The 24,623-nt window shown below is 38.2% G+C and overlaps 5 protein-coding genes and 1 non-coding gene across 7 annotated transcripts; 1 reads left to right on the top strand and 5 right to left on the bottom strand.

Annotated features, from left to right (window-relative positions):
• On the bottom strand, positions 2,405 to 4,697 carry LOC109126497 (uncharacterized protein At3g60930, chloroplastic-like). The gene is made up of 5 exons (XM_019230095.1): positions 4,569 to 4,697; positions 3,841 to 4,462; positions 3,069 to 3,761; positions 2,914 to 2,962; positions 2,405 to 2,777 (listed from the first exon to the last, which is right to left on the bottom strand). The coding sequence occupies exons 1-5, from the start codon at positions 4,695 to 4,697 to the stop codon at positions 2,405 to 2,407; spliced, it is 1,866 nt and encodes a 621-aa protein (XP_019085640.1).
• Positions 11,016 to 12,529, bottom strand: LOC104713663 (ethylene-responsive transcription factor ERF056-like). Its single transcript, XM_010430835.1, has one exon. The coding sequence runs from the start codon at positions 12,388 to 12,390 to the stop codon at positions 11,599 to 11,601; it is 792 nt and encodes a 263-aa protein (XP_010429137.1). The 5' UTR covers positions 12,391 to 12,529; the 3' UTR covers positions 11,016 to 11,598.
• On the bottom strand, positions 13,542 to 13,615 carry TRNAI-AAU. Its single transcript has one exon. It is a non-coding gene; the product is annotated as a tRNA-Ile (tRNA).
• LOC104713665 (3-hydroxyacyl-[acyl-carrier-protein] dehydratase FabZ) lies at positions 13,695 to 15,331 on the top strand. The gene is made up of 4 exons (XM_010430837.2): positions 13,695 to 13,979; positions 14,072 to 14,132; positions 14,239 to 14,383; positions 14,882 to 15,331. The coding sequence occupies exons 1-4, from the start codon at positions 13,772 to 13,774 to the stop codon at positions 15,134 to 15,136; spliced, it is 669 nt and encodes a 222-aa protein (XP_010429139.1). The 5' UTR covers positions 13,695 to 13,771; the 3' UTR covers positions 15,137 to 15,331.
• On the bottom strand, positions 15,369 to 17,812 carry LOC104713664 (inositol-3-phosphate synthase isozyme 2). The gene is made up of 7 exons (XM_010430836.2): positions 17,560 to 17,812; positions 17,372 to 17,440; positions 16,909 to 17,292; positions 16,469 to 16,811; positions 16,182 to 16,358; positions 15,894 to 16,082; positions 15,369 to 15,810 (listed from the first exon to the last, which is right to left on the bottom strand). The coding sequence occupies exons 1-7, from the start codon at positions 17,745 to 17,747 to the stop codon at positions 15,628 to 15,630; spliced, it is 1,533 nt and encodes a 510-aa protein (XP_010429138.1). The 5' UTR covers positions 17,748 to 17,812; the 3' UTR covers positions 15,369 to 15,627.
• LOC109124540 (bifunctional aspartate aminotransferase and glutamate/aspartate-prephenate aminotransferase-like) lies at positions 22,112 to 24,617 on the bottom strand. Of its 2 annotated transcripts, none has more exons than XM_010430838.2 (10): positions 24,520 to 24,617; positions 24,109 to 24,373; positions 23,926 to 24,019; positions 23,738 to 23,841; positions 23,400 to 23,648; positions 23,210 to 23,323; positions 23,051 to 23,134; positions 22,788 to 22,958; positions 22,590 to 22,703; positions 22,112 to 22,462 (listed from the first exon to the last, which is right to left on the bottom strand). In XM_010430838.2, the coding sequence occupies exons 2-10, from the start codon at positions 24,352 to 24,354 to the stop codon at positions 22,322 to 22,324; spliced, it is 1,317 nt and encodes a 438-aa protein (XP_010429140.1). In that variant the 5' UTR covers positions 24,355 to 24,373; positions 24,520 to 24,617; the 3' UTR covers positions 22,112 to 22,321. The 2 variants fall into 2 exon arrangements, with proteins under 2 accessions (XP_010429140.1, XP_010429141.1); XM_010430839.2 differs by having other exon boundaries at positions 22,322 to 22,462; positions 24,559 to 24,617.

Below are 24,623 nucleotides of genomic sequence, written 5' to 3' on the forward strand. Positions count from 1 at the left end.
GGGTGCCATTTTCGAACTATTTAACCGAAGTTCTCACTTCGAGTTCATTTCTGCTCGTCATCTTTTCAAAACCAAAGGTTGTGGAAATTTAGTTCGCATGGCACAACAAAACTTTTTTATGGAGTGGTCACCACGACCAAAACACTCCAGAGAAGTCTGAAAATAAATATTACAAACGGGGGGCAACTCGTGCCAAAACAACCCCAAAGTAAAAACTAAGGATTAGGGAGAGCAGGATCTGACGCCGCTTCGGATAAAGCCAGACCCATTTCTGCGAGCTCCCCTTCCGACCTGGTGTTCGCTAGATAGTCGTCCACCCCCTTATTCGAGATTTGCCCGAGGTTAGTACCAGACTCATCGATCGTGACGCTAAGCGGATGCTCGTTACACAAGAGATCGGGCGTATCCGCCAAGAGGTCTGAGAATGCAGCGAGGTCGAGATCACGGGGAGTTACCTTTGAAACCTTTTCGTCGGCTTCCTCCTCGTCAGTTTTCAGGAGCCCGAGCTCGGCCTCCATATCTTGGATCTCGCCCCTGGAGATCTCCTCGACCAGCATTCGGTTAGCCCTGATCTCGGCAGCTCGGATCTGGAGCGGGGCTAGCNTCGTATGGAAGCTTATTTGTCCGCAGCCCGGGAGTTAGTCACTAAGTTCGAGGAGTTCGAAATCACTAAGATCGCACGAAGTGAGAACTCCACTGCGGACGCCTTAGCATCTCTGGCATCCACCTCGGATCCCGCGATGACAAGGATTATCCCCGTTGAAGTCATCCAGTTACTAAGTATCCGTCTAGAGAGTTCAAACGTCGTCACTCGGGCGGTTAAAAAACAGTTGGCAGCTGAGGAAGAAGCTCGTAAGGCGGTTGCGGACTCCTTACCCTCGGAAGATCCAGCTCCCGTTATGCCCACTCCGATGGAAGTTCACCCACCTCAAGCTGAGCTAGACGCGAGTTCAACTCCGGACCAATTGAGCTCACCAGTTGACAATCGAGCTATTATCCCACATGCTGCTCCTAGCAGCACGAATTCTAACAGATGGGGGGCAGATGACTGGCGGAGCTTGATCTGGGCTTACCTGGAAAAAGGGGAACTCCCAGCTGACAAATGGGCAGCCAGGAAGCTCAAGGTCGTCAGTGCGCGGTACTGCGTTCACAACGGAATACTTCTACGCCGAAGTGTAGCTGGTCCTTATTTAACTTGTGTGGCTGGTAGAGAACCCACAATGCTGATGCGAGCTGTCCACGATGGCCCCAATGGAAATCACTCCGGAGGGCGGACTCTGGCTTTCAAAATCAAACGGCAAGGTTACTTCTGGCCTACCATGGTCACGGACTGCGAAAAATATTCTCGGACTTGTGAGAAGTGTCAGAAGCACGCCCCGTCAATTCATCAACCCACCGAGCTCCTGTCTTCAGTATCCGCACCTTACCCATTTATGAGGTAGTCGATGGATATCATCGGTCCGTTACATCGGGGACCTGGAGGAGTTCAGTACGTGCTCGCTCTTACTAACTATTTCTCCAAGTGGGTGGAAGCGGCAGCCTATGCGAAAGTAACAAGCGACGAAGTAGAACAGTTCGTGCTAAAAAGTATAATCTATCGCTACGGGGTCCCTCACGAAATCGTCACGGACAATGGTCCGCAGTTCATCTCCTCGAAGTTTGAAGAGTTCTGCGCGAAGTGGAAGATTCGACTCAATAAGTCAACTCCGCGTTACCCACAAGGTAATGGGCAGGCCGAGGCGATGAATAAGGTTATTCTTGCTAACTTGAAGAAACGGCTCGACTCTCGCAAAGGGCGCTGGCCAGACGAGCTGCAGGGCGTTCTTTGGGCAATCCGAACAACACCTCGCCGGTCCACTAATGAAACACCTTTCTCCCTGGTCTACGGAGTCGATGCCGTAGTCCCAGCTGACATAGAGGTCCCTGGAGTCCGTGCCTCGCTGAACCCACTCCGAGCTGAGGAAAATGAGGAGTTCCTACAGGATACTCTCGATACAATCAACGAGCGGCGGGACCAGGCGTTAGTTTGGATCCAGAATTACCAGAACGCGGTAGCTCGATACTATAACTCCAAAGTCCGAGGCAGACCCTTGGCAGTGGGCGACCTCGTCCTCCGGAAAGTCTATGAAAATACCGAGGAGCTCAATGCAGGAAAACTGGAAATTAATTGGGAAGGACCATACAGAATTACTCGCGAAGTCTGAAATGGAGTTTATCAGCTCGAGGATTCAGAAGGAAAACCAGTCCCGAGGTCTTAGAATTCTCTACACCTTAAACTTTTTTACAGCTAATTTATTTGTATCGAACTACGATTCAGCTTGATCCCGATAAGGGTACGTAGGCAGCCCACTTCGGGTCCAGCTATCCATATTAATAAAATTTAAAGTTTTCTTAAACTTTTTTGTTAATAATGGTACGCAAAAAAAAAAAANTCGTGCAGTCTGTTTTTTGCTGCCTTGGCATCTTCTGCCGCCTCAAAGTAAAGGTCCCCCGCTTTCTTCAGCTTGTCGCGGAGGTCTTCATTAGCAACCCCGAGGTCGAGCACCTCTACCTCAGCCTTCTTCATCCGAGCTCGGATCCGCTCGGCTTTCGCTACGGTGTCAGCATTTTCGGCTTCCAGACGGGCATATTCCTTTACCTGAGCTTCTAGGTCGGCAATCCTTTCTTGAAGGAGATGCACTTCGGAAGATGACGGGGAAGCGAACAGTTGCTCCTCATAGGAAGCCACCGAGGAGTTAAACTCCATCATTAGCTGAAAATGGTAGCTTAGTAAGTGACTGTAAGAAAAAAAAAAAAAAAAAAAAAAAAAANAAAAAAAAAAAAAAATATACTTACCTCGCCGATTTTATCCGCGAAGCGAAAGAAATTCGCACGGTTGACCTCGGTCATGTCAGTAAATGCCGGAATTCGAACCCCGGTCGAATGTAGCTCCTCATTAGATCGGCTGGGGATGCAGGGGGGACTGAAAGATTTTCGAGCAAAGTCATTTCAGTCATCAACTATCGAACAGTCAAAGGTATAAAAGTAAGAACACCTCAAAAAAAAAAAAAAAAAACAAAAATTTTTACCTCGGGCGGAATGACGTTGTTCCCTCAGAGGGTTTCTTCCAGAGGAATCTCCAGAGTCTTTTGGCGGTGGGGCCTCCTTAGATCTCCTCTCCGAGGAGGGGCTCCTGTCTTTCGAGCTAGATCTATTTCGCTCACCACCTGATGGGCCGGTCTGGGCTCGCCCCTTTTCACGAGAAGAGGAGGCGGTCTCAGGCTCCTTCCTCTTCTTTGATGAATCAGTTTGCTGACAGGAGGCCTCAGCAGAGGTTTTCTTCGGCGCTGGGGGGGAAGCAGCGATCTCCCGTGGCTCATCGCTAGAATCAGCAATGACAATCACAGGAGGAATCAACGGGCCAGCAGGAGCCCTGGTTGATTCTGTACCAAGCTCGGGAGAGCCAGTTGGAGGCACGGAAGTCCCGCTCACCTCGGGAACGGAGGAATTCCTGTTAGAAATGCAAGCTTTGCCTTCGGCGAGGGCCATCGCCATCTGTTTCTTTGCCTCTTTTTCGGCAGCTCGGCACGCTCTTTCTTCTCTGTAATTCATCTCCGAAACGCTCAAGGGGGTGGAACAGACGAGAGAACGCCTTCCGAGCCTCGCCGTGGACTCTCTGATTATTTCGCAAGAAAAAGAGTCCCAAGCAATCTGTCCCTGGCTGCAGAACCTCGAGAAGAATTCTGCGAATGTGGGGCAAAGCAATCCGCGCTCGAAGTGATCTGAAAAAGAAACAGCAAAAAGGTGAGATGGAACGTCAAGCAACACCTAACCTGGACCTAGCAAGGAACTCTATTCTACTGATTTTCGAAGTCCACTTCGATACGTGCGAACTCACGCGGTGGCCGAAAGTGAGCTCGTTAACCGGGAAAAAGAAGTAGGACTTCCGCCATTTCTCATCCTTCTCGGGCAGGTCGTCAAAGACCTTTAGCCCGGAAAGCGGGCTTACGTAAAGCGTGCCCTTGGTACGACCAGTCTTCACTGTGTATACCTGGAGGAAGTCGGCCAAAGACAGCTGGTAGTTGAACTCCTCCCCCAGAGTTTGAAGGCACAAGACAGTCCGAACAAAGTTAGGGCACATCTGAGGAAGAGCGAAGCCCAGTTCGAACATCATCTTCACGATGAGTTCGGGAAGGGGGAATGACAGACCGCACGCAGAGAAGAAAATCTCGAACGCGCAGCAGTACCCTGGAGGGGGGTTCTCCGGAGACTCATGCGCCTCCGGGAATTTGATTTCTACCTCCGACGGAATCCCGGTGGATCCTCTAATCTCGGCTATGTTCTCCGCAGAAAGATTCGACGATTGGTGGGGTTGAAAACGCCCGGAATCAAGGGTTTTGCGGTTTTTCCCGATGAGGATTTCGGCGGAGACATGCTTTTCCGGTAAAAGTAGCAAGGAAATACAGGAAGAGTGAAGGGTTTTCTGGCGAAAGTAAAGAAGTTTACAGACGAAAAGTAAGAAAATTGGAGAACGGAAAATACAAGCACAATTGGGGATTAAGAATGAAAGAGAGAGATGCCGAGTTTACCTTTATACATGGAACCAGGGAGCAATGATTATCTGGGGAAGTGAAAGGTCTCGCACCGTTTTCTCTCTCTCTTATAGATAACACGCCACCTAGTGGGCCCCGAGTCTTGTTCGGGAAGGCAAATCCCATCATTACCACGATCAAATCGTGGAGATATGGGGAATATTCAGTTTCCCGAAATTGATCGCTTGAAGGTTAAAAGTCCCCCGAACTGTTCAGCTCGGGAGACTTTGGGGGCAACTGTTGTACCCACGATCTGCCATCTCGGGCAATAGGCAAGAGGGCCTAGGCCGGGCTCGTCTACTGGGCCAGGAGCGAATTAGCGATCGGCCCATCAGGCCCGGAGAAAGGAAGAGAGCGCGGAGATGCTTCGTGCTGGTCAGCTCGCAGCTCGGTCCCGGTCAAAGATTCCCGCATTCAAGAGGATTAATTAGACCGCGCAAATCGCGTCCTATTAATGGTGCATTAATTTAGTAATAAATTGGTCGGTATAAATATGTAAGGGGGGTGTCAGTTGTAAGGGATCGAATATTTTTTCCAGCAATAGCAATACAAGTTCAAATTCTCAAATTCTCTCAATTCAGTTCGGAGCTGTTTTACGGCGATAAGCTCCTCCACAATTTAAATCACTTCGGAAGGAGAAGCTCATTCTCAGTTCTCACAGTCTGGCACATTAGCAAGTCCCAAAAACAAAACATTAATTAGCAAATTCCCGTAATAGTTTGTGTTCTCTTATTGGAGATCTAACGAAAAAATTAAGTTGATTAATTGAGATCTTAGTCTTGAGTTCGTGATGAGATCCTCCTGATACTCTTGAGAGATATTTTATTTACATCTGGCTAGTAATGTCTGACTTTTCATGTTTGTTTTTTTTTTTTTCCTAATTTTCCTTTACTCTATCATTTATTCACAATAAATATTGTATAGATTTTGGTGGTGCAAGTCACACTTACTACACTCAACCAATACACAGACACGGTGATACCCTATATCAAGATATCAATAAAACTATCATATTCGTAACCAAAGGGTGGCAATATTTTGTTTGACGACGAATTTGTTTTTTAACCTTTGTGCAGTCGCTTTTTCGTAGACCTCTATACTTACATGGGACCTCTGAAGTAAGATAAATAAACTATCATTTCATTTTTACGTACTAATAAAGATGATATGGTACATGATCTTTTAGGTTTACCTAAGCCATGTTTTGGACCGACACTTCACGTGCAACGAATCAAAATTGTCTCCACCCGCCACGTGACCGATGTCTACACAGACACAGAGTTAGTACTACTATCCAATTCGTCCATTGATAACAAAACAAAAAATTCAAATCTTATAAACCATTGAATAACAACAAAAGAAAAAAAAAATTACAAAATTAGTTAGCCAATGATCTAACAATAGAGAAATAAAATGCTTACAAGTAATAAAACATGTGGGAAAATGTCGTGCATGAGACATATAACCTAATCATACATATCATGTTACTTTTTTTTGTTTTTGTTTTAATTTTTGTTAAAGAATACTTTCATATTTATTCGTATTACTATCACTCTTCGTCTCATCGTCTTTAGATGATACAGAATTAATATTTTTCTAATGAACCACCAACAACCATTAAATAAAAGGACAGTTCAGTTTTTGTTAAAAACAATTACTAAATTTAAACTAAAACTTAATTTTTTATTTGTTAAATTAGGAAAAAAATTGAAACAATCCGACCCATTTTTTTTCCTTTTTAATATAATAACTAACTATTGATCCTATGTTTACAAACAACCTAACAACATTCAAATCAAACAGCGGAAATAACCAACAATTACAATACTATCAATTATCCAACAAATACTTAAATAACTAAAATAATATTCCAAGACAAATCGAGTAATTCCAAAAAAAATAATATAAACTAAGAAATCAGCAATCCTAGACAACATTCTAAAGACCAAACTCTAACAACCTAACAGAAGCCAGATAATACGTCAAAGCCTCTAGAACATCTCCATCTTCATTGTCTTGATTCCATGATCACATTTGCCTTTACTTGCACCACAAACAACAATTGAAATGTGTGAGTATTATCACAATACTCAGTGAGACGATCATTCCATCTATTAGGTTATACACAAGCGAAAAGACAAACACAAACAATACACAAAAGCAAGCAAACTAGACAACTCTAAACATATGCATCGTCATTGCGCCCTTGCATCGACCGACACACTCTTTGCATCGACCGATGCAACGCCCTTACATCGACTGATGCAACCTCGTGTCTTCATCAAATCCCTAGATGTGTCGACCGATGCACACCTTGTATCGATAAATACGTAATTTAAACATTATTGTTCTTATGCTCCTAGCTCTTAATTAACCTTATCACCCTTACCACTATACTAAGTTCATAACAATCTTATTTGAATCCATAAGTTTTCTAAATGTTTTTTTTTTGTCAACTTTTCTAAATGTTATAGTGAAAAGGAGAAATATTATAAGAATATGATAAATATACTATACATTCCGAATTTATTTAATAAATTATAACATAAAATCTCTAAAAAGACAACTAAAACACAATACATTATATTATTAACGTTTTTTGTTTGTTAAAAATATTATTAACGTTGCGATTCATTTTCTAGTTTATTATAATTGTAGAGTGCAAAATTTTTGATCTTCAAAATTTTATACTATTTCTGTATTGAGATATTTAAAATAACTTTTTGCGAGACACTTGATGAGAGACCAAGCTCCTTTATGGTGTTGACTGGTTCTCCCGCTACCTCCCGCAAACGCTGCGTTTGCGGGTGGTAGCGGTTGCTAGCGATTGGAACCAATCACACAAATCGCTCCCAGTCGCTCCAAATCGCTTCCAACCGCTTCAAACCACTGAATTCTAAAAGCTGCCTCCTGCAAGCGTTTGCGGTTGCGGGCGATTGCGATTAGAATTTTTTTTTTTTTTTTAAACTTAAAAGGAATCAATGATAATGAAATTTTTTTTTGTTATATCTTCTATCTATCCATTTTACTCATTAAGGATGGGAGAAAATGAAGTACAAATATGATTGTAGAGATTATAAAATAAACAATTAGAATTAAATAATATTCCAATTAATAATAACCCGAAAAAATTGATGTAAATTTAATGGCACATCGCACATAAGTTCAAAAAGATCTAAATAAATATAATATTTCATCATAAATTTAAGAAAATAAGATTATTTATAAAAAATATTAAACCAAATCACCAGTGACTCTTCTCAACTCTCACTTGACCATTCCTACCGATGAAACTATTGAGCCACGATCTAAGAGAAAAGAGAAACGATCTACGATCTAAAGCATATGTTTTGTAATTTATCAAATTATTTGATTAAATTTTTAGTGAAAAGCCAAATGCATAAAGGAATAAGTATTTAAATATAAAATTTATTTGTTTTTTGAATAATTATTTTAGTATTTGTTTTAATAAATTTAATTATAAATCAAGTTTAATAAAAAAAATGGGTGTTTTTAAAATTTATATATTATATATCACATTTATTATGTTCCAACCGCTATCGCACCCGCTGATCAACCAATCGTAAACCTTCCGCAAACGCACCAATTTTAAACCGCTAAACCAGTCGTTCAAAACGCTTAATAACGCTTGAAACCGCAATCGCCCGCTTCCGCAATCTCCCGCAACCGCAACTGCAACCGCAGCGTTTAAACCAGTCAGACCCTATATGGTGGGAATCTTTGTCGCCAAAAAAAAGAAATCTCACAAGAAATAACATTGCCCTTCACAGTTCACACCAAATATGGGACTAGATATAGTGCAAACACAATAATAATTTCTGTATTATTTTAGTAGATTTAAAATAGAATTTTTTTTTGAATATAACCTAACCATCCGTTTGCCAAAAAAAAAAAAACCTAACCATCCGTGTTGCTAAGCTTTGAACTGTTTAAGAGTTTCAAGAATTAAAATACCATATCATGTTTTTCTAATATACTCCTTTTATTTCTTAAAAAGTATCATTTTGATATAATGCACACAAATTAAAAAACTATCTAAATTTATATTTTATCCTTTATAAATGCATTAAAATTTTTTTTCTAATTAATTAGTTCAAATTATAGGAATAAAACAGAGAATTTATTATTTAAAACTGTATTGAAAACGTAAAATGACAATCTTTTTATAACAAGAAAAAAGTGTCTAAATAACACTCTTTATAAAACAGAGAAATATTTAAACTAAAAGCAAAAAACTGAAAAACATATCAGACAAAGTTAATAAACTCCCATTCAATCATTTTCGGCCTATTAACGATAAAGAAACTAAAAGGAAGAAAGGAGAAATAGAAAGCTGGCTTTCATTTTTGGAATATTAACTGGAAAGCAACAATAAAGTTATTGTCAATATATCTCACATTCGATCAAGTTGCTAAAGTTTTTTTTTGCAATTACAAGGTGTTTTAGAAACCAAAACTAGAAGATACTGTAGTATATTATTATCTTAATACATCCTTTTTAATATATAAAATGACTAAATTCTAAATTCTAAAGTCTAAATACTAGATCCTATCTTCTTAAAACTATATCCTAAAAAACCTAAAAACAAAATTCTAAAAATTAATTTAACATAATCTATGTGCAGCTTTATTGCATCATCATCTTTTGTCATGTGTGAATAAAACGAGAGTCTCTAGATTTCTTCACCTAGAACATGGTATCTTCTTAAGATTAATTAACAATTATAGACTTGAAAGTCGAGAATAATTACAAATATAATTGTCATTAAAAATGACAAAAATGTATCTTTTTATATATTTTAACAGACTTTAATTTGTTACAATAAATTTTAAAAAGTTTTAAAGTGCTTGTCTCATCAATTGGGCCATTTTTCCCATTAAAAAAAAAAACTGTTTAAACAACAAAAGAAGCCAGTGTCTTTAATAATTTATGATGATCTTTCCAAACAAGCACAAGCTTATAGACAAATGTCTCCATACGATAATGGCATTATCAATGAATGGCTTAAAAGGAGAATGTCTTAGGTAACTCTTCACTTACTCCAAAAGTCGCTAATCTTTCAAATGTACCTCAAATTTTCAATGGATATAATCACTAATCTACACGATCTATCAAACAAAAACACAGCAAACAAAAGATTTTAGTGTTGATTTCCCAAAGGACATCTTTAGCATCATAAATCAAGAACATATGCGTATTAATTCTATAGGTTTGTTTGCCAAATAAACATTTAATAGGTTATGCAAAAAAGAAAAAAAAAATGTGTTTTTATCAGTTTTTCCATTTTTAGCATTCTAGTTTAGTTTTGAATGAAATTTTATGTTGTTTTACATATAAATCTTCCATATCCTATATATTTGCTGATTAAGAACCCAAAACATGTAAACGATCGAAATTATTATAGAAGACACCACTCTATTAATTTATTGATTTTCGCCAACCACTATTATTTATTGATTGCTTTTTAAAGATATAAAATTAGTTCATATAAAAGACTATATAATATATAATATATACTATCTCTCTAGTCTAGAGTACATATATTTGTCCAAAAAAAAAACAAAAAAGAAAGTCCAGAGAGTACATATATATTTTGATCAGGAACCCACAAGATTTGAGAATCTCTTCACCTCGTTGGAAACATATAATATAGAAATCTCCAAGAGGATGTAAAATAAGTAAATGAAAAAGACAAACCATTGAAGTAATCATGCATTTTGTAGATCAAAGGAACTCAACGGTTCCAACGGAAATAGTTGGTGATGGAGATATTTTGTGATTAATGTGTAGCAGTGTAGGATGCATGAATCCTAGTACGCTTAGTGTTGGAGTTATGCTTTTTCTACGTGTCTTGCATTAATCCTAGAACTCGATTTTTTTTATTCAATTACTTGACGCGATTTATGAATTTCTAAAATAGACATCTAAATATTTTACAGTGATAATTGTAAAGTAGTAATAATTCATATTTTTATTAATAATAATAATAATAATAATTCATATTTATCCTGGTATGTTAAGTACGTAATGTTTAAAGAATTAGTAAGATTTTTTACATAGAGAATGATAACTTTTATTTAGTTTACCGTTTCTACACAAAAATATCATCAACTAAAACTAATTTAACCAATAAGAAAATACATTGCAGAATATAAAAAATCAAACCAACTATATCTGATGATTTTTATATGAATTGAAACCATCAAATAAATAAAACAAAAATCCATACAACACTAGTTACAGTTATATGGATTGGCTAAAATGTAATGATGATGCATCATATAATATCTTTACAAAACAAGTTGTTTCAGATTAAATTTTATGAAGTGGAAATTTTCTGCAGAAAACATCATACTTTGGGCAACAATATTAATGAAGAAGTTACACCTACTTCAGCAAAACATGGTCCTGGCAATATGGTTAACAGTATTAATCCCCTTTAGCAATTACTTATCCTTTGGGCCTGGTTTATATATATTTCATCAAATCTTGGATTTTGATTTAGGTGCTAGCTGACCGCAACGGCCCAAAGGTATATCTTCTTTAAAAGACTGTTTCGAGTGTTTGTCCCTCACTATGCCATTCCGAACACCAAAATAAGCGCAAAAATGATTCTCTATGTAGGGATGAGGGACAAATGAAAGAGTCGTGGTTCTACAAGAGGCACAACGACCAAGTTCTTGGCGGCTTCCCCAACTTACCAATCTAGAGTTTCTTGATCTTTATTTGATGCAACATTACATTATTCGATGAATAGGAGTAGGAACATCTTTAATTAACGTGCCCAAAGATGTATAATGAACGAACTTGTAGATATCTTCACTCAGAGGATTGAAACATGTTTAACTGGCGAGAAAAATAAAACTGTTTGAATGTTATTTTATTTCTTATGCATGCATGCAGCGTGCTAAATTCCTAATTTCGGTTCACTAATGTGTTACCAAATCCTCTGCTACTTGTGAAAAAATTTAGTTGCAGAAGAAAAAATAACAGAAAATAACAGACTTTAAGAATCGGACAGTTTGCTAATTGCATCCCAATCAATCTCCACCGAAGGAAACTTCACCAGCCCGAAGCTCCCTGTCTTTTCAAAGTCAGAGTCCCAAAAATCCAGGAATGTTATATTCGAACTCGAGCTCTTGTCGGTTCTTGATGACACATCGGAGAACTCGAAATGCTCTGTTTTTGGCAGGACAAACTCTGTTTTTGGTAGGAAAAACTCTGTTTTATCTGAAACAGAGCAAGTCTCCTCCTCTGTTTGATCCGAAACAGAGCCAGCTTCCTCTGTTTTTCTCAAACTCTTGCAAATAGCTTGGAGCTTGGCATCGACAGAGGAAGGGAGGGGATTAACGTCTTCGTGTCTGAGGTTCGGGAAGTTAAGCTTCGAGATATCTCCACGGAGCTGAAAAGCGGCTCGGTCGTAAGCCAAGGCAGCTTTTTCAGCGGTTTCGAACGTTCCGAGCCAGAGACGGGTTCGGTTCTTGGGTAAACGTATCTCAGCGACCCATTTTCCCCAGTGCCTTTGCCTTACGCCTCTGTAGAGATTCTTGGTTTTGAAGGAAGAAGAAGGTGAGAAGCTCTTCGTTCGGATTCGCTTTGAGATTGTGGTGGTGCGTCTATGGTTAAGCTGGTTCTGAATCTGGTGAATTTGGTATTGTGTGAGCTGGTTTAGACCGAGAGGCTTAGGTTGGTTAAAACCAGAGCTTGCGTTGGATTCACGGAAAGAAATTGGAGCAGTTTCTATGAGAGAGTTGAAATAGAGATCTTTGTTGCTTGTGAACATGTCTATGGCCGCCATTGATGAAATCAAGAAACACTCTTTAGAAAGACAAGACAGAGGATGAACAAAGAAGGGGTTGAAATTGATCAAAAGGAAACTTTAGGGTAGAATTAAGAAAAACTCAAAAACTTATAATGTGAACTAACTTTTTTTTTGGGGTCGCTCGTGGCTTTGCTTGTTCTGATTCTGAAGCTCTCGAGCCTTTTAAAGCTGCTGCTGCGTCCATTGAATTCGTCTCAAAATATTTTTATACAAATAAATTCTCACAAATGTCAAATTATATTTTATTATATAAAAAATAAGTAAATCGTCAGCTGCAATATTTCATTTTTAATTTCCATGGACGAAATTAAGCCAATAGGAAAATGCCATGGTTATATGTGCTTTGGATCTAGTCGTTTTCGCAGAAATATAATAATATGTTTTTAATGGGTTGTATTTAGACATGTTTTTCAAGTTTTAAGACGTAATTTATGACTCAGTATTGGAGATGACAAAAAAAAATAATTAAATTATTCATTCTCCAATGAGTCAATATTGAATTGAACCAATTTTTTTTGTTTGATAGATTAGTTGGTCTCTTCCTGCGAGGAAGTAAAAGAAGCCAGAGATGATTCGCGAAGGGAAGCTAGCCATCGAAGATTCAAAGTAAATTACAACTTCAAGGATCTGATTATTAATTTTTTTTTTTCAAAATAAGTTAATTTACCTGATTATGTAATTTTAGGTTTTGTTTGGAAATTCGATTTTTGTAAAAATCTAATTCTTAAATTTAGATGGTTACTTCCAAAAAAAGTTTTTTTTTATGATAACGTTGAAGATAAAATGGTGAAGTTAACCACACATGGTTGGTTGGGGAGTTATTGTTATAGCTACATGCTTTTCACATTCACTGTTCTTTCTTTTAAAACTTTTATTTAATAATTTAGAAAATTTAAAACCTAAAACATAACATATTTTAGAAAAACAAAATTGTAAGAGGCAGAAAATCAAAACAAACGAATTGTCAAAAATGTTGATTCTATGATCCATTGAAAGGCCATTTTTGCCTTTGAAACATTTATTTAGTCACATTTCCGATGAAAGCACCCCAAGTATCGAAGAAATTAATAATGCTCAAGTTTGTAATGTTGTAAATAACGTAAAACAATTTTCAAAAAATAAAAAAGTGGCCTATACAGGGATCGAACCTGTGACCTTCGCGTTATTAGCACGACGCTCTAACCAACTGAGCTAATAGGCCATTTGTTCTTAAGTCTCCATTTTGGTTTATATTTCATTGTACAATCTCTGCTCAACTAACACAAACCTTTGGACTCTCCGCTCCTTCACCTTCACCTTCAGGCTTACAGAAACATCTCACAATCTTTCACACTCTCTTCACTGTTACTTGATAATAATGGCTACTACTTCCAACTCGGTATTGTTCCTAGGCTCTGACTCATTGAGTCATCACCACCATCATCATCAGCCGCTTCTGCATCTCTCTTCCTCCAGATCTCACTCTGTTTCTCTCCTACCCAGCAAACGATCCACTCCCCTCTCCCTTCGTTGCTCTACTAATGGCGATAACACCACATCCGAAAAAGATACACCAATCGAACTCAGTAAGATTCTTTCTCAATTCCCTGATGTTTCTTAGAATCCAAGTCTCTCACTTTCGAATCTCAATCTGTGTTTCTCTATAATTCTTCTTCAGAGTACCCAGCATTCCCAACGGTTATGGACATTAACCAAATCAGAGAGATATTGCCTCACAGGTAAAACTTAAAAAAAGACAAGAGCTTTCGAGGATTTGATGTGTTTTGTTTGAACCCCATTGTTTGAAAAAACATTGATCCTTTTTGATGGATTTTTATATATTAGGTTCCCGTTTCTGCTGGTAGATAGAGTGATAGAGTATACACCAGGTGTTTCTGCTGTAGCGATTAAGAATGTCACAATCAATGACAATTTCTTCCCTGGACATTTCCCTGAGCGACCCATCATGCCTGGTGTTCTCATGATTGAGGTAATTTTTAATTAAAAAAGTCGTTTTCTTTGTTTAAAAGTTGCAAACTTTTTGTCTTCAAGAAGCTCAAATAGATTTAGTGGAAGATGGGTTTTAACAATGACGAGAAGTTGATGTTCTGCTAGTTTGATGTTGGTCTTGGATTCTGATAAATTACTGTAAAGATCTTCATCTGGTTGGTGATTGAGTTGAGTGGTCCTTTTGTGACTAATAGTGTTGAGTATATTATTGTTGAGTGACTTTAAGATCTGCTGTGTGAAAATATCTGCAAAACTGAACTTTTACCTTAAGCAATGGAGGTTCTGAGAGATGCAACTTTTAAAACTTGAAAGAGTTTGTGACTTTGCTGATTTGATACAGGTTTCAAATGTAGAATCGGAATAGATAGGCCATGATATGCTAGATGAAAGATCGTTTCCACAGTCGAGTTAGTATAATGACGTAAAAAGGACTTGAAGTATCACTTAACTGAAAAAAAGTTGAGTTTGCATATTGCAGGCAATGGCGCAAGTGGGAGGTATAGTAATGCTGCAGCCTGAAGTAGGAGGCTCTCAAGATAACTTCTTCTTTGCCGGTATTGATAAAGTGAGATTCCGCAAACCAGTGATCGCAGGAGACACACTGGTTATGAGGATGACTCTTCTCAAGTTCCAGAAACGGTTCGGGCTTGCTAAGATGGAAGGTAAAGCTTATGTGGGTGGCGCTTTGGTTTGCGAAGGCGAGTTCATGATGGTTTCTGCTGGTAGTTCTTGATCTCACCCTTTAATGGTCTCACTTGCCACATGCTAATCTTTTAATGCTTCTTCTTTCATTCCAAATAGTAGACAAGACCAAGCTTTATGATTTGGACATTTGTATGAGCTTCTTATGTCCTTTGTGTCTTTATTGCTGTCTTCTGTTGGTAAGACGATTCATGAGAGATAAATACAGATTGTGATTTGAAAACCATATTCATACAATAGATCATAAATTTGGTTATATTACAAGGAGACACAAAAGCATAGTTACTTTTCATTCTTTTACACATTTGATCCAAAAGCTTAGCTGATCTTCTCACCAAATGAACCGACTAAGATCCATATCACACAATTTAACGCTAACGCTTCCCCATATTATCTCTCTCGCACACATTCATATAATATACTTACAAAACAATTATATATATTGACGAAACAATGGAGCATATAAGTCTTCATCTCCTAAGGTCTTAGGTCCCTTTACTTGTTCTTCCTCATCTTCATCCTTCACTTGTACTCCATGATCATGTTGTTCTCTGGCGCAAGCCCAACACAGGCCCTAAGAATGTTCTCCAGCATTGCCCGCTGCTTTGACAGAGCATTCACCACCGGCGTTCCAGGTGGTACAAGAGGTGCCTTTGTGAGGTAACTGAGTATGGTAGCTACTGGGTGGAAAGAGTGGAACTTTCCCTATAATATAAGAGATTCAGACATTAGAAATTCGGATTATAGCTATCCCAGGTTTCTCAGGTACTAACTCACTGAATACAAACCTCTCCTTCAGCTTTGAATTGGATCCTGGTGCTGAGTTCAGCGAGAAGAACAAGATCCAAGATAATTGGGGCAGCCAAAAGAGAGTCCTCACAAGTGTTATGCATCACAATTGTGTTCTTCCCTCCCATGAATATCTCGGACGTGTACTCATCCATTGCTCTTTTACTATCCGCAACATACGGTACATACTGCAAAACATTCAGAACACTTGTAAGATTTCAGACTTTTAAAATGAGTAAAAGAGAAAGGAGCAATTGATGCCTTTGGCCTATGGTTCCAAATCAAACCTTGATGACAACGACATGGTCAGGGTGTTCACCGGGCTCAAAGAGAATGCCATTACTAGCCACCATGTCGTCCACGACATTGCTCTTGGAAATCTCCTTAGAGCGGAAAGTCTGAGGCGCTGAGAGGTTCATGCCATCGTTGTTTCCCAAATGGTTATAGCTCACAATTGAAGTAGGCTGCAAATAAGAAAGGCAAATCTTAGCGATAAATCACCTTTTACTACTACTAACAAGTAACAACAGAGAACCAAATTAGATTCTTGACAAGAAGGGTTTCTTTCTTTTACCTTGATGCCAGCTCCAACAAGGAAATCGACCAAAACGGATTTCATCTTAGTCTGACCACTCTTGAAATCATCTCCACCGATCAAACAATTCCTCGATATAGCCAATTCGATAAGACCAGGGACAAAAGTATTCTGAGGACTCCCATTGATGAAAGGGATGCCTTCAAGAACACAAGCAATGGCATACAACGTAGAAGGCGAGATCTCAGACTCGTCCTTTTCAACAGAAGCCATTAGATTCTCCATGGTATCGTTAAGCCCTACAATCACATTGCTATAACGCTCTGTGTTGGCTGTCCATAACACAACCAACTTATCCACTTTGTTCTTCTCCTTAAACTCCCTTTAAAAGATTCCATCAAACCAAACACCAAACACATCAATACACTAAACTAACAAGTCTCTGTACATATATGTAAGGTTATATATAATATAATTACCTCATGTCCTTAATGATGTGATCGACTTGCTCCTTCTTAGTACCTTTGATCACACTGTTGGCACGTGACCCTTGATTCGCAGCAATGAAATCAGGGTCATAGATCCCAGGGAGTGGGATCATGTTCTCCATGTAAGGTCTAAGTTGTTTCTGCAGATCAATGTCAAGCACTCTGGCTCTAGCCATGGCATCTGCTAAATTCATGTCACTAATGTCCCAACCACCAAACACAACGTCATCTGGATTCACCATTGGAAGAAGACTCTTGAAAGGAGCATAGATCTCTTCACCATTGTAAGAACCAACACGAATCGAAGAAGCTTGAGTGAGTGAACCAAAGTAATTGGCTTGTTGCACTTTGTCTTTAGTCGCCCACGAGATTCCTCTACAACAACAAAGTTTGCGCAAGTTTAATCACAAAAAGCCAAAATCCAAATCAAAGATTCCATTTTTAAACAACTCACTCTTTGTTAGCAACGACACCAGCGGTTAGTGTTGATCCATTGTTTCCACCCCACCCAACAAGCATAACCCTATCCACCACCAAAGATCATAAAATCGAAAAATGTGAATTTTAAAAACGACCCAGATGAATTCAAGTGAAGAAATCAAAGAAAACAAGTTAAAAGATTGAAACTTTTTAGATAATTACCCTAATTTGGGGACACGAGTGTCTGTTTTGAAATCGTATTTGACAGTCTTTGGTTTCACGATCCATTGGTATGTACCGTTACGATTCTCATGAACAACCTCTGTAGTTTCGTAATCGTACACCGAGTGAATCTCATTCTCTGTGTACTTCACGTTCGGGCTCTCAACTTTGAAACTCTCGATGAACATTTTTGTTTTTTCTTTTATAAAGCTCTGTGTTTTTGGTGGTTTTGGTGTGTGTGATCTCGAATCGACGAGCAAAGAGCGATGATATATAGACAAAGAAGGCAAGAGGAGGGAGGGACACGTGGCGGATTCTCTGTGTTTTACGATGGTTCGAGTTCGAGCCCACTCTAAAGCCCAAAGAGACTTGAGGGGGAGCTAAGCCACAAGTGTGAGTGAATTCGAGAATGTGAGAGACACGATGGAAGCTGGGTCCATACACGTGGCGTGATCAACGTGAAGACAAGTTTCTTTTTGTTTTTTTAAACCCGTGAAGACACTCGAAGGCTCCTTCCTTGTCTTCCCCCAGGGATGAGGAAGAAGAAGCGGTTGTTGTTGTGGGGACGATGGGTTTTAAAGCGACATCGTTTTCGTCGCCGAGAGACGCGTGGACGCCACGCGATCTGTTGTGTGGAATTTGGTCTTGTTGGATGGACACGTGGCGAAGATGTGCTGTCACGTCTGATAAGAGCGCGTGAGTGTGGTTTTTAACGTCTCCGTTAACGGTAAAGTAGCAGCTAAGTTAGAAGGGTGAAGGATCAGTGGGCACATTAATCAGAGAACCGAAAAACCAAACTGAACCGAACTAAAATTTGGTATTCGGTTCAGTTTCGGGTATTTCAAATTTCAAGTATAAATGATTTTGTGTGTAGTGATTGTGGTTTACGTAGAATTATATATGTTATATACACTAATACACCAATGTGTTGTGTGGAGAGTTGTCAATCGCAAAATCGTATGTGGAGTCATTAATATATCGAATTGCATGTAGCTATATCTGTCCGTTACTCCATTACATATAAAGGGTAGAGTATCAATTTTACAATTGTACGTCTATGATCTTGTATGTGTTAAATGGTGTATAATGTACTGTTGAGATAGTTAAAATCACGTTTGAAACGTCATTTTCAGAGAATCGTGAATAATTGTGGACCTTCTGAGTAAACTGTAGATGACAAAACATAAGGCAGCAGCCGAAGCAGTGACCACAATCCAAAAGCGTGATTGTTTAGTTAAAGCAATAAAAGTGGGGTTATTAATTACTTTACATACTTTTGTGTAAACATGAGTCGTCCTATTAGAAATGAGACGAAACCAAATTTTAATTTTGGTAGTTGGATGTTTTTATGTCTTACTTCATACTTCATACAGTTCACGACGGATCTGCATGGATTTCAATTTATGGCGCTGTGAGAAAATACTTACTTATTTGTTAATAAATCAGCATTGTGTTGTTGACTTGTTGTTCGAGTGGCGACATATCCATAATCCATCCTAGACCATACGTACGTTTTTGAACTTTTGTTAACAAACAGTTTCGTCTACTAGCCGTGTCCATTTCAAACCACACAGGACACACAAACTATAGCTTTGTCCTCTTGTCGTTTTCTTCTTGTTGCTTATTTACTTGCTTTCACTGTTTACTTTATGAAAATATATTATATTCTCTGATTGAATAATTTGAGAAGTTTCTAGGGTGAATTAGTATTTTCAAGATTTTGCTGGATACACATTTTTACTATCTAATAATTCACATAATGATTACGAATTTATATAGTTTTTTAAAAAATAAAATCTTGGACTACAAATATAAAATATGTACGATAAAATGAATGTGATCATCATCGATGTAAGAATCCGGTGTGAACGATTTTTGATAAACGTGAAAACGTATTTAGAGTTAACTTATTTATACTTAAAATCACGATTATGTAGAATTCCCCACGCACTCCGCATGGACCTTCGTCCTTTCGATACTAGATGGAGGGCTTCTTATTGGACTGAGACACCCTGTTTGTGCAACCAACAATCATCTAAAAGAGAAGAATACGAGTGTGCTAGCCTGCTAGGCAGTGCCGACTCAAGAATTTTAGGGGCCCTTGGGCAAATTTTCTTACAAAAGATCAAACTTTTTTTTTGACCTCTATATATTGTATTAGAAAATTTTATGAATTTTATATTGATAATATATAAACACATGAAAAGATTCAGGGCTTTTTTTTTTTTTGGTAATATGAAAATTATAGGTTCCTTTTTTGGTTACATTTAGCTCTTATCATGTTTTTTTTTTTTACAATGTATATAAAAAAGTTATGGACCTTATAATATAACAAGATTATGGACCCCTTTTTTGGTAATATGAAAATTATAGGCCCTTTTTAATTAAACTTTAACTAATTTTCTTTTTTTTACAAAAGAAAAATCAAATTGTGTGCCCCTTTATGTGGTGGGTCCCTGGGCATCGCACTGCTCGCCCTCTCCTTTGAGCCGGCACTGAATAAAAGTTGAGATTTTTTTTTTTTTTTTGAGATTAACAACCCATCACAAAGATATAAACCTGACTAAGCACATCTTTTATTTGTTCCACAGATTCGTTTAATTGGTTTGTCAAAAATTTAGAAAAGTACAAAAAAAAAAAAACTGGAATTGCATGGTTCAAGCATTCATCTAAGACCTGATATTTGGTTTTATGAAAATAAATTCTCATCGATTGTCTTTCGTACGTCAGTTGTTTCTCTTCTTCATGAAATCGCTAACTATGGCATCATAACCCTTGAACGAGCGTTCTTCGCCATCGACTCTGTGGATAAAGCCCTTCTAATTCTACAAAAACTCGTGGACAATCAGTTCCTCATCCATGAAACCTAAAAGTTTTGAGCTGTCATCTTTGTTGATGTCGTAATCCTCCGGCTCATCTTGTGCAACCCTAGTGCAAGGTTTATCCAGAAGTTATAGGTAAGACTAGCAGCTGTTGTTGTTTTTGAAGGGATCTTATCCATGAATTTATCTATGAACCGGTTGAAAACCTTGTTGTCCTCTCCTACTTGGTTTTCTCCCAGTTTTGCCTCTTTTGGTTTTCCAAATATTGCGTAAGCTTTGTCTCGTTCTTCTCTTGATTATATCTTTTCGACTTTATCTTCTTCGGTCTTCACTTCCTTATCAAGCGTTGCAAGCAAGCGCTTCCTATTACCTGCTTTCATAGATATTGCCCTGTCAATAGCCGATTGTTTAATCATACCTTCACGTAGCTCATTGATCATATACACAATACCGCTGGGGTGAGATCGAATGCTGTGAACATCTGTTCCCACCGTAAACTTTGATGAAATGTATGCTTTAAGAGATATATCAACGTTCTTTGTTAGTGTCAAAGAAAGTTCTTGTGCTCCCATCTTGCATAGCTCTTCTTTTTCACACACTTTAGTAGCATTTGTCAGTATGGTTCGTTTCAAATACTTGAAATAAAGAAGACGACGAAACATGGTGGTCGAATAAGCGTCGGAGAAACCACACAAAAAAAAAAAAAAATGAACGAAAGCAAAGGATGGAGAAGCAAGAAGAAGCAATGTTCGTTACTGGAGAAGATAGTCGCTATTTAAAGAGAACATGAGTTCTCAGATTTCCATTTTATTTTATACATTCCCCTTTTTTTTTTTTTTTGGTCTTTTAACATATTTTCCATTTTCTTCTAAAGTAAAATAGGAATAAACAAATTTCCATTTCTTTTTTTTACGTCTTAGTAATTATGGACCTTATAATATAATAAGATTATGGACCCTTTTTTTGGTAATATGAAAATTATAGGCCCCTTTTTAATTAAACTTTAACTAAATTTTTTTTTTTTACAAAAGAAAAACCAAATTGTATGCCCCTTTATGTGGTGGGCCCCTGGACATCGCACTGCTCTCCCTCCCCTTTGAGCAAGCACTGCTGCTAGGTCTCCGCGACTTCACTTTTTGGATCGGTTAGTTCAGTTATTGATTGATTGAAAGATAGAAGGATGCCGAAGTAAAATCTGGTTCGAAATTAACCGGTATATTTTTTTTGATTTTATATAAGCTTCAATCAATCAAGTGATTTTTGGTTCATTTGATTTCTGGTTGAATTCGAGCGCGGTTTGGTTTGGTTTGGGTATTGGTCAAGACCGATCTAAATTTGGTGAAGACCGGTCTAATTTGGTACTACCTAAAGAAACTGAACGTTGGACCAGAGCCAAACCAAAATTCTGGAATAACCGAAGCAAAATTAAATTCTACCGATTAGTTCAGCCAAGACACTGAACCCGAACCATAAACCAAAAATGTCGGTTCGGTTACTCAATTCGGTAATTTATCCCTCCATAAGCAGCTACTTTAATTTGTAAAAAGTATATTCAATCCTTGTTGTCTGAAATTTGAAACCTTTCATGTTAAGCATTGCCTTCGAATTCGGTAACTATGATGAACATAAGTTGCAATCAGCGTAGAAATTGTTGTTGTTTCCAATCGACGACGTATAAAGGAAAAGCACGTAATGCTTGAAAGCACCATTAAAAAACTTTTTACACTTCATGAAATAAGAAACAACCTTAAAATTCTTATAAACGATTTACATGAAGAGAATGGTTTATTGTTACATGAACTTGAAGAAAAGAACAAAGCGTATACAAAGAGACTTTTTTTATTACTATTTGGTTGAAGACAAAATGTGTATATAGTTTACAACAGGCCGTTCCGTTTCAGCATAAACAATCGAAAAAACACAGTTTTGTGTCTGGACCTTTACACGGAAATAGTGGCACGGAGTGGCTTAAGGGCTTTCGTGATCTTCTCAACAGCGGCTCGTAGAACGTCGAGAGATGTGGCATAGGATATTCGAATGCAACTATCATCTCCAAAAGCATCACCAGGAACCATTGCAACCTTTGAAAACAAACAGAGAGCACAAAAAACGAACATGTTAAAACAAAATAAAACATATCAAATCACAATCTTTCTTAAGACCAAAGTTCAAGATCTGTTTTGTACTTCTTGGGGATAAGGAGCTTACCTGAAACTTGTCAAGAAAGTATAATGCAAGAGACGACGAGTCACTGATCAAACCAAAACCTTCAGCTTCTGATCCATAGTAAGCACTGAAGTCAATAAAGAGATAAAACGCTCCCTGCAAGTAAACAATGCCAACAATCAAGAAAAAGATGAAGAATAAATGAGCTAGTAATAGCTTTGTATATAGAAGGAGAAGCACCTGAGGTTCAGAGATTTTAACACCTTCGATAGCACCTAAGCTTTTAACCAAGAAATCTCGTCTTTCTCTATACGCTTTAACCATCTCTGCAACTGTTTCTCCTCCAGCTTTGCCTAACCCAAGTGCGGCAACACCTGCTTTCTGAGAAATGCTACTAGCTCCTGAAGTAACCTTTTAAGAAAAACCAGAACCAATTCCATCTCATGATTGCTGCTTTTCTTCGATAAAGGTTTAGAGTGAAAAATGTTTATATATAGAGATACCTGGCCTTGTAATTTACTGCAAGCTGCCACTATATGTTTAGGACCAGCAAGATATCCAAGCCTCCAACCCGTCATTGCGAAAGCCTTTTACATATCATATGATCAGCAAATAATTTGCTTGAAATAACATCAGAAGCAACTCAATGACAAAACTGTTACCTTTGAGAAACCGTTTATTGTCATAGTTCTTTCATACATGTCTGGTAAAGAAGCAAAGCTTGTGTGCGTTGCTGGCGCATAAATAATGTGTTCATAGATCTCATCCGAAATCACCTACAAAAGAAACAGACTTTTTTCAGCTTAAGATAAACAAATTGAAACAGATCGAGTAACTTTTTACACTATATACCATAAGCCTTGGATGCTTAGCAATGATCCGTGCAATCTCTTCAAGCAAACTCTTGGGGTAAACAGATCCAGTAGGGTTGGAAGGAGAACAGAGAATAAGAAGTCTAGATTTTTCGGTTAATTTAGACTCAAGATCCTTTGGATCCAATAAGAAATTATCAGAAATCTTGGTAGGAATAATCACAGGTGTTGCATCAGCCAATCTCGCCTGTTCTGTGTAGCTCACCCAGTACGGTGCAGGAATTATAACCTACAACATACAAATTCACTGTTATAAACAAAACCATATCCAAAGAAAACAAATAAGAAAAATTTAAAAGAAGAGTTGGTTTAATTTACTTCATCACCAGGAGAACAAACTGCAAGCACTGCTTGAAAGATACTTTGTTTAGCTCCATTGCTAACCAATATTTGATCCGGCGCATAAGACAATCCATTCTCCTCTGCAAAGAAACGAATACAAACGATCTTGAGTCCATTCAAGCATAAAGGAATTAATTAACAAAGCAAAAGTGTTCTCCTTTTACCTTTTAACTTGCGACATATCGCTTCTCTGAGTTCTGTAATACCTGTATTTAACGAATACCTAGTGAAACCTTCTCGAATCGCGTTGATCCCAGCCTATATATGAAACAATTAATTTCAGAACAAACCAGAGAGAGATAGACAAAACATAAAACATTCCAAACAACTTGGAGAAATGTATTAACCTCAGCTACGACTTTGGGAGTATCAAAATCAGGTTCTCCTGCAGCTAGTCTGATAATGGGAACACCGGATTGAGCAAGAGTGGCTGCAAGATCGGTGACAGCCATAGTCTTGGAAGGTTTTAACGATTGAACTCGCGGGCTAAGTGACATATCTACTGATGATGATGATGATGATGATGATGATGATGATGATGAGAGAGTCTCTGCCTCATTTGATTTGGTCACAGCACAGATTCTAGATGACATATTCCCTGACTTAGAGTACCTAATCATCACAGACACACGAGACCTAAATCAACTACATTGAAATCTAAGAAAAAACACTAATCCGAATTCAAAGTTCCAAACTTTGAGTCAGATATCGGAAAGAGAGTAGCTATTGCATCGTTATTAGAGACGAACGAAACTCACGAGGAGAAGGAGAGACGAAGGGGTTGGAACCGAACTGACCCGATTGGTTTCTTAGAATCTGGGTGTGATTCACCTCTAGCAGCGACGGCGGAAGCGGCGGAAAT

This window comes from Camelina sativa, chromosome 9 (assembly GCF_000633955.1).
Source record: "Camelina sativa cultivar DH55 chromosome 9, Cs, whole genome shotgun sequence".
NCBI lineage: Eukaryota > Viridiplantae > Streptophyta > Magnoliopsida > Brassicales > Brassicaceae > Camelina > Camelina sativa.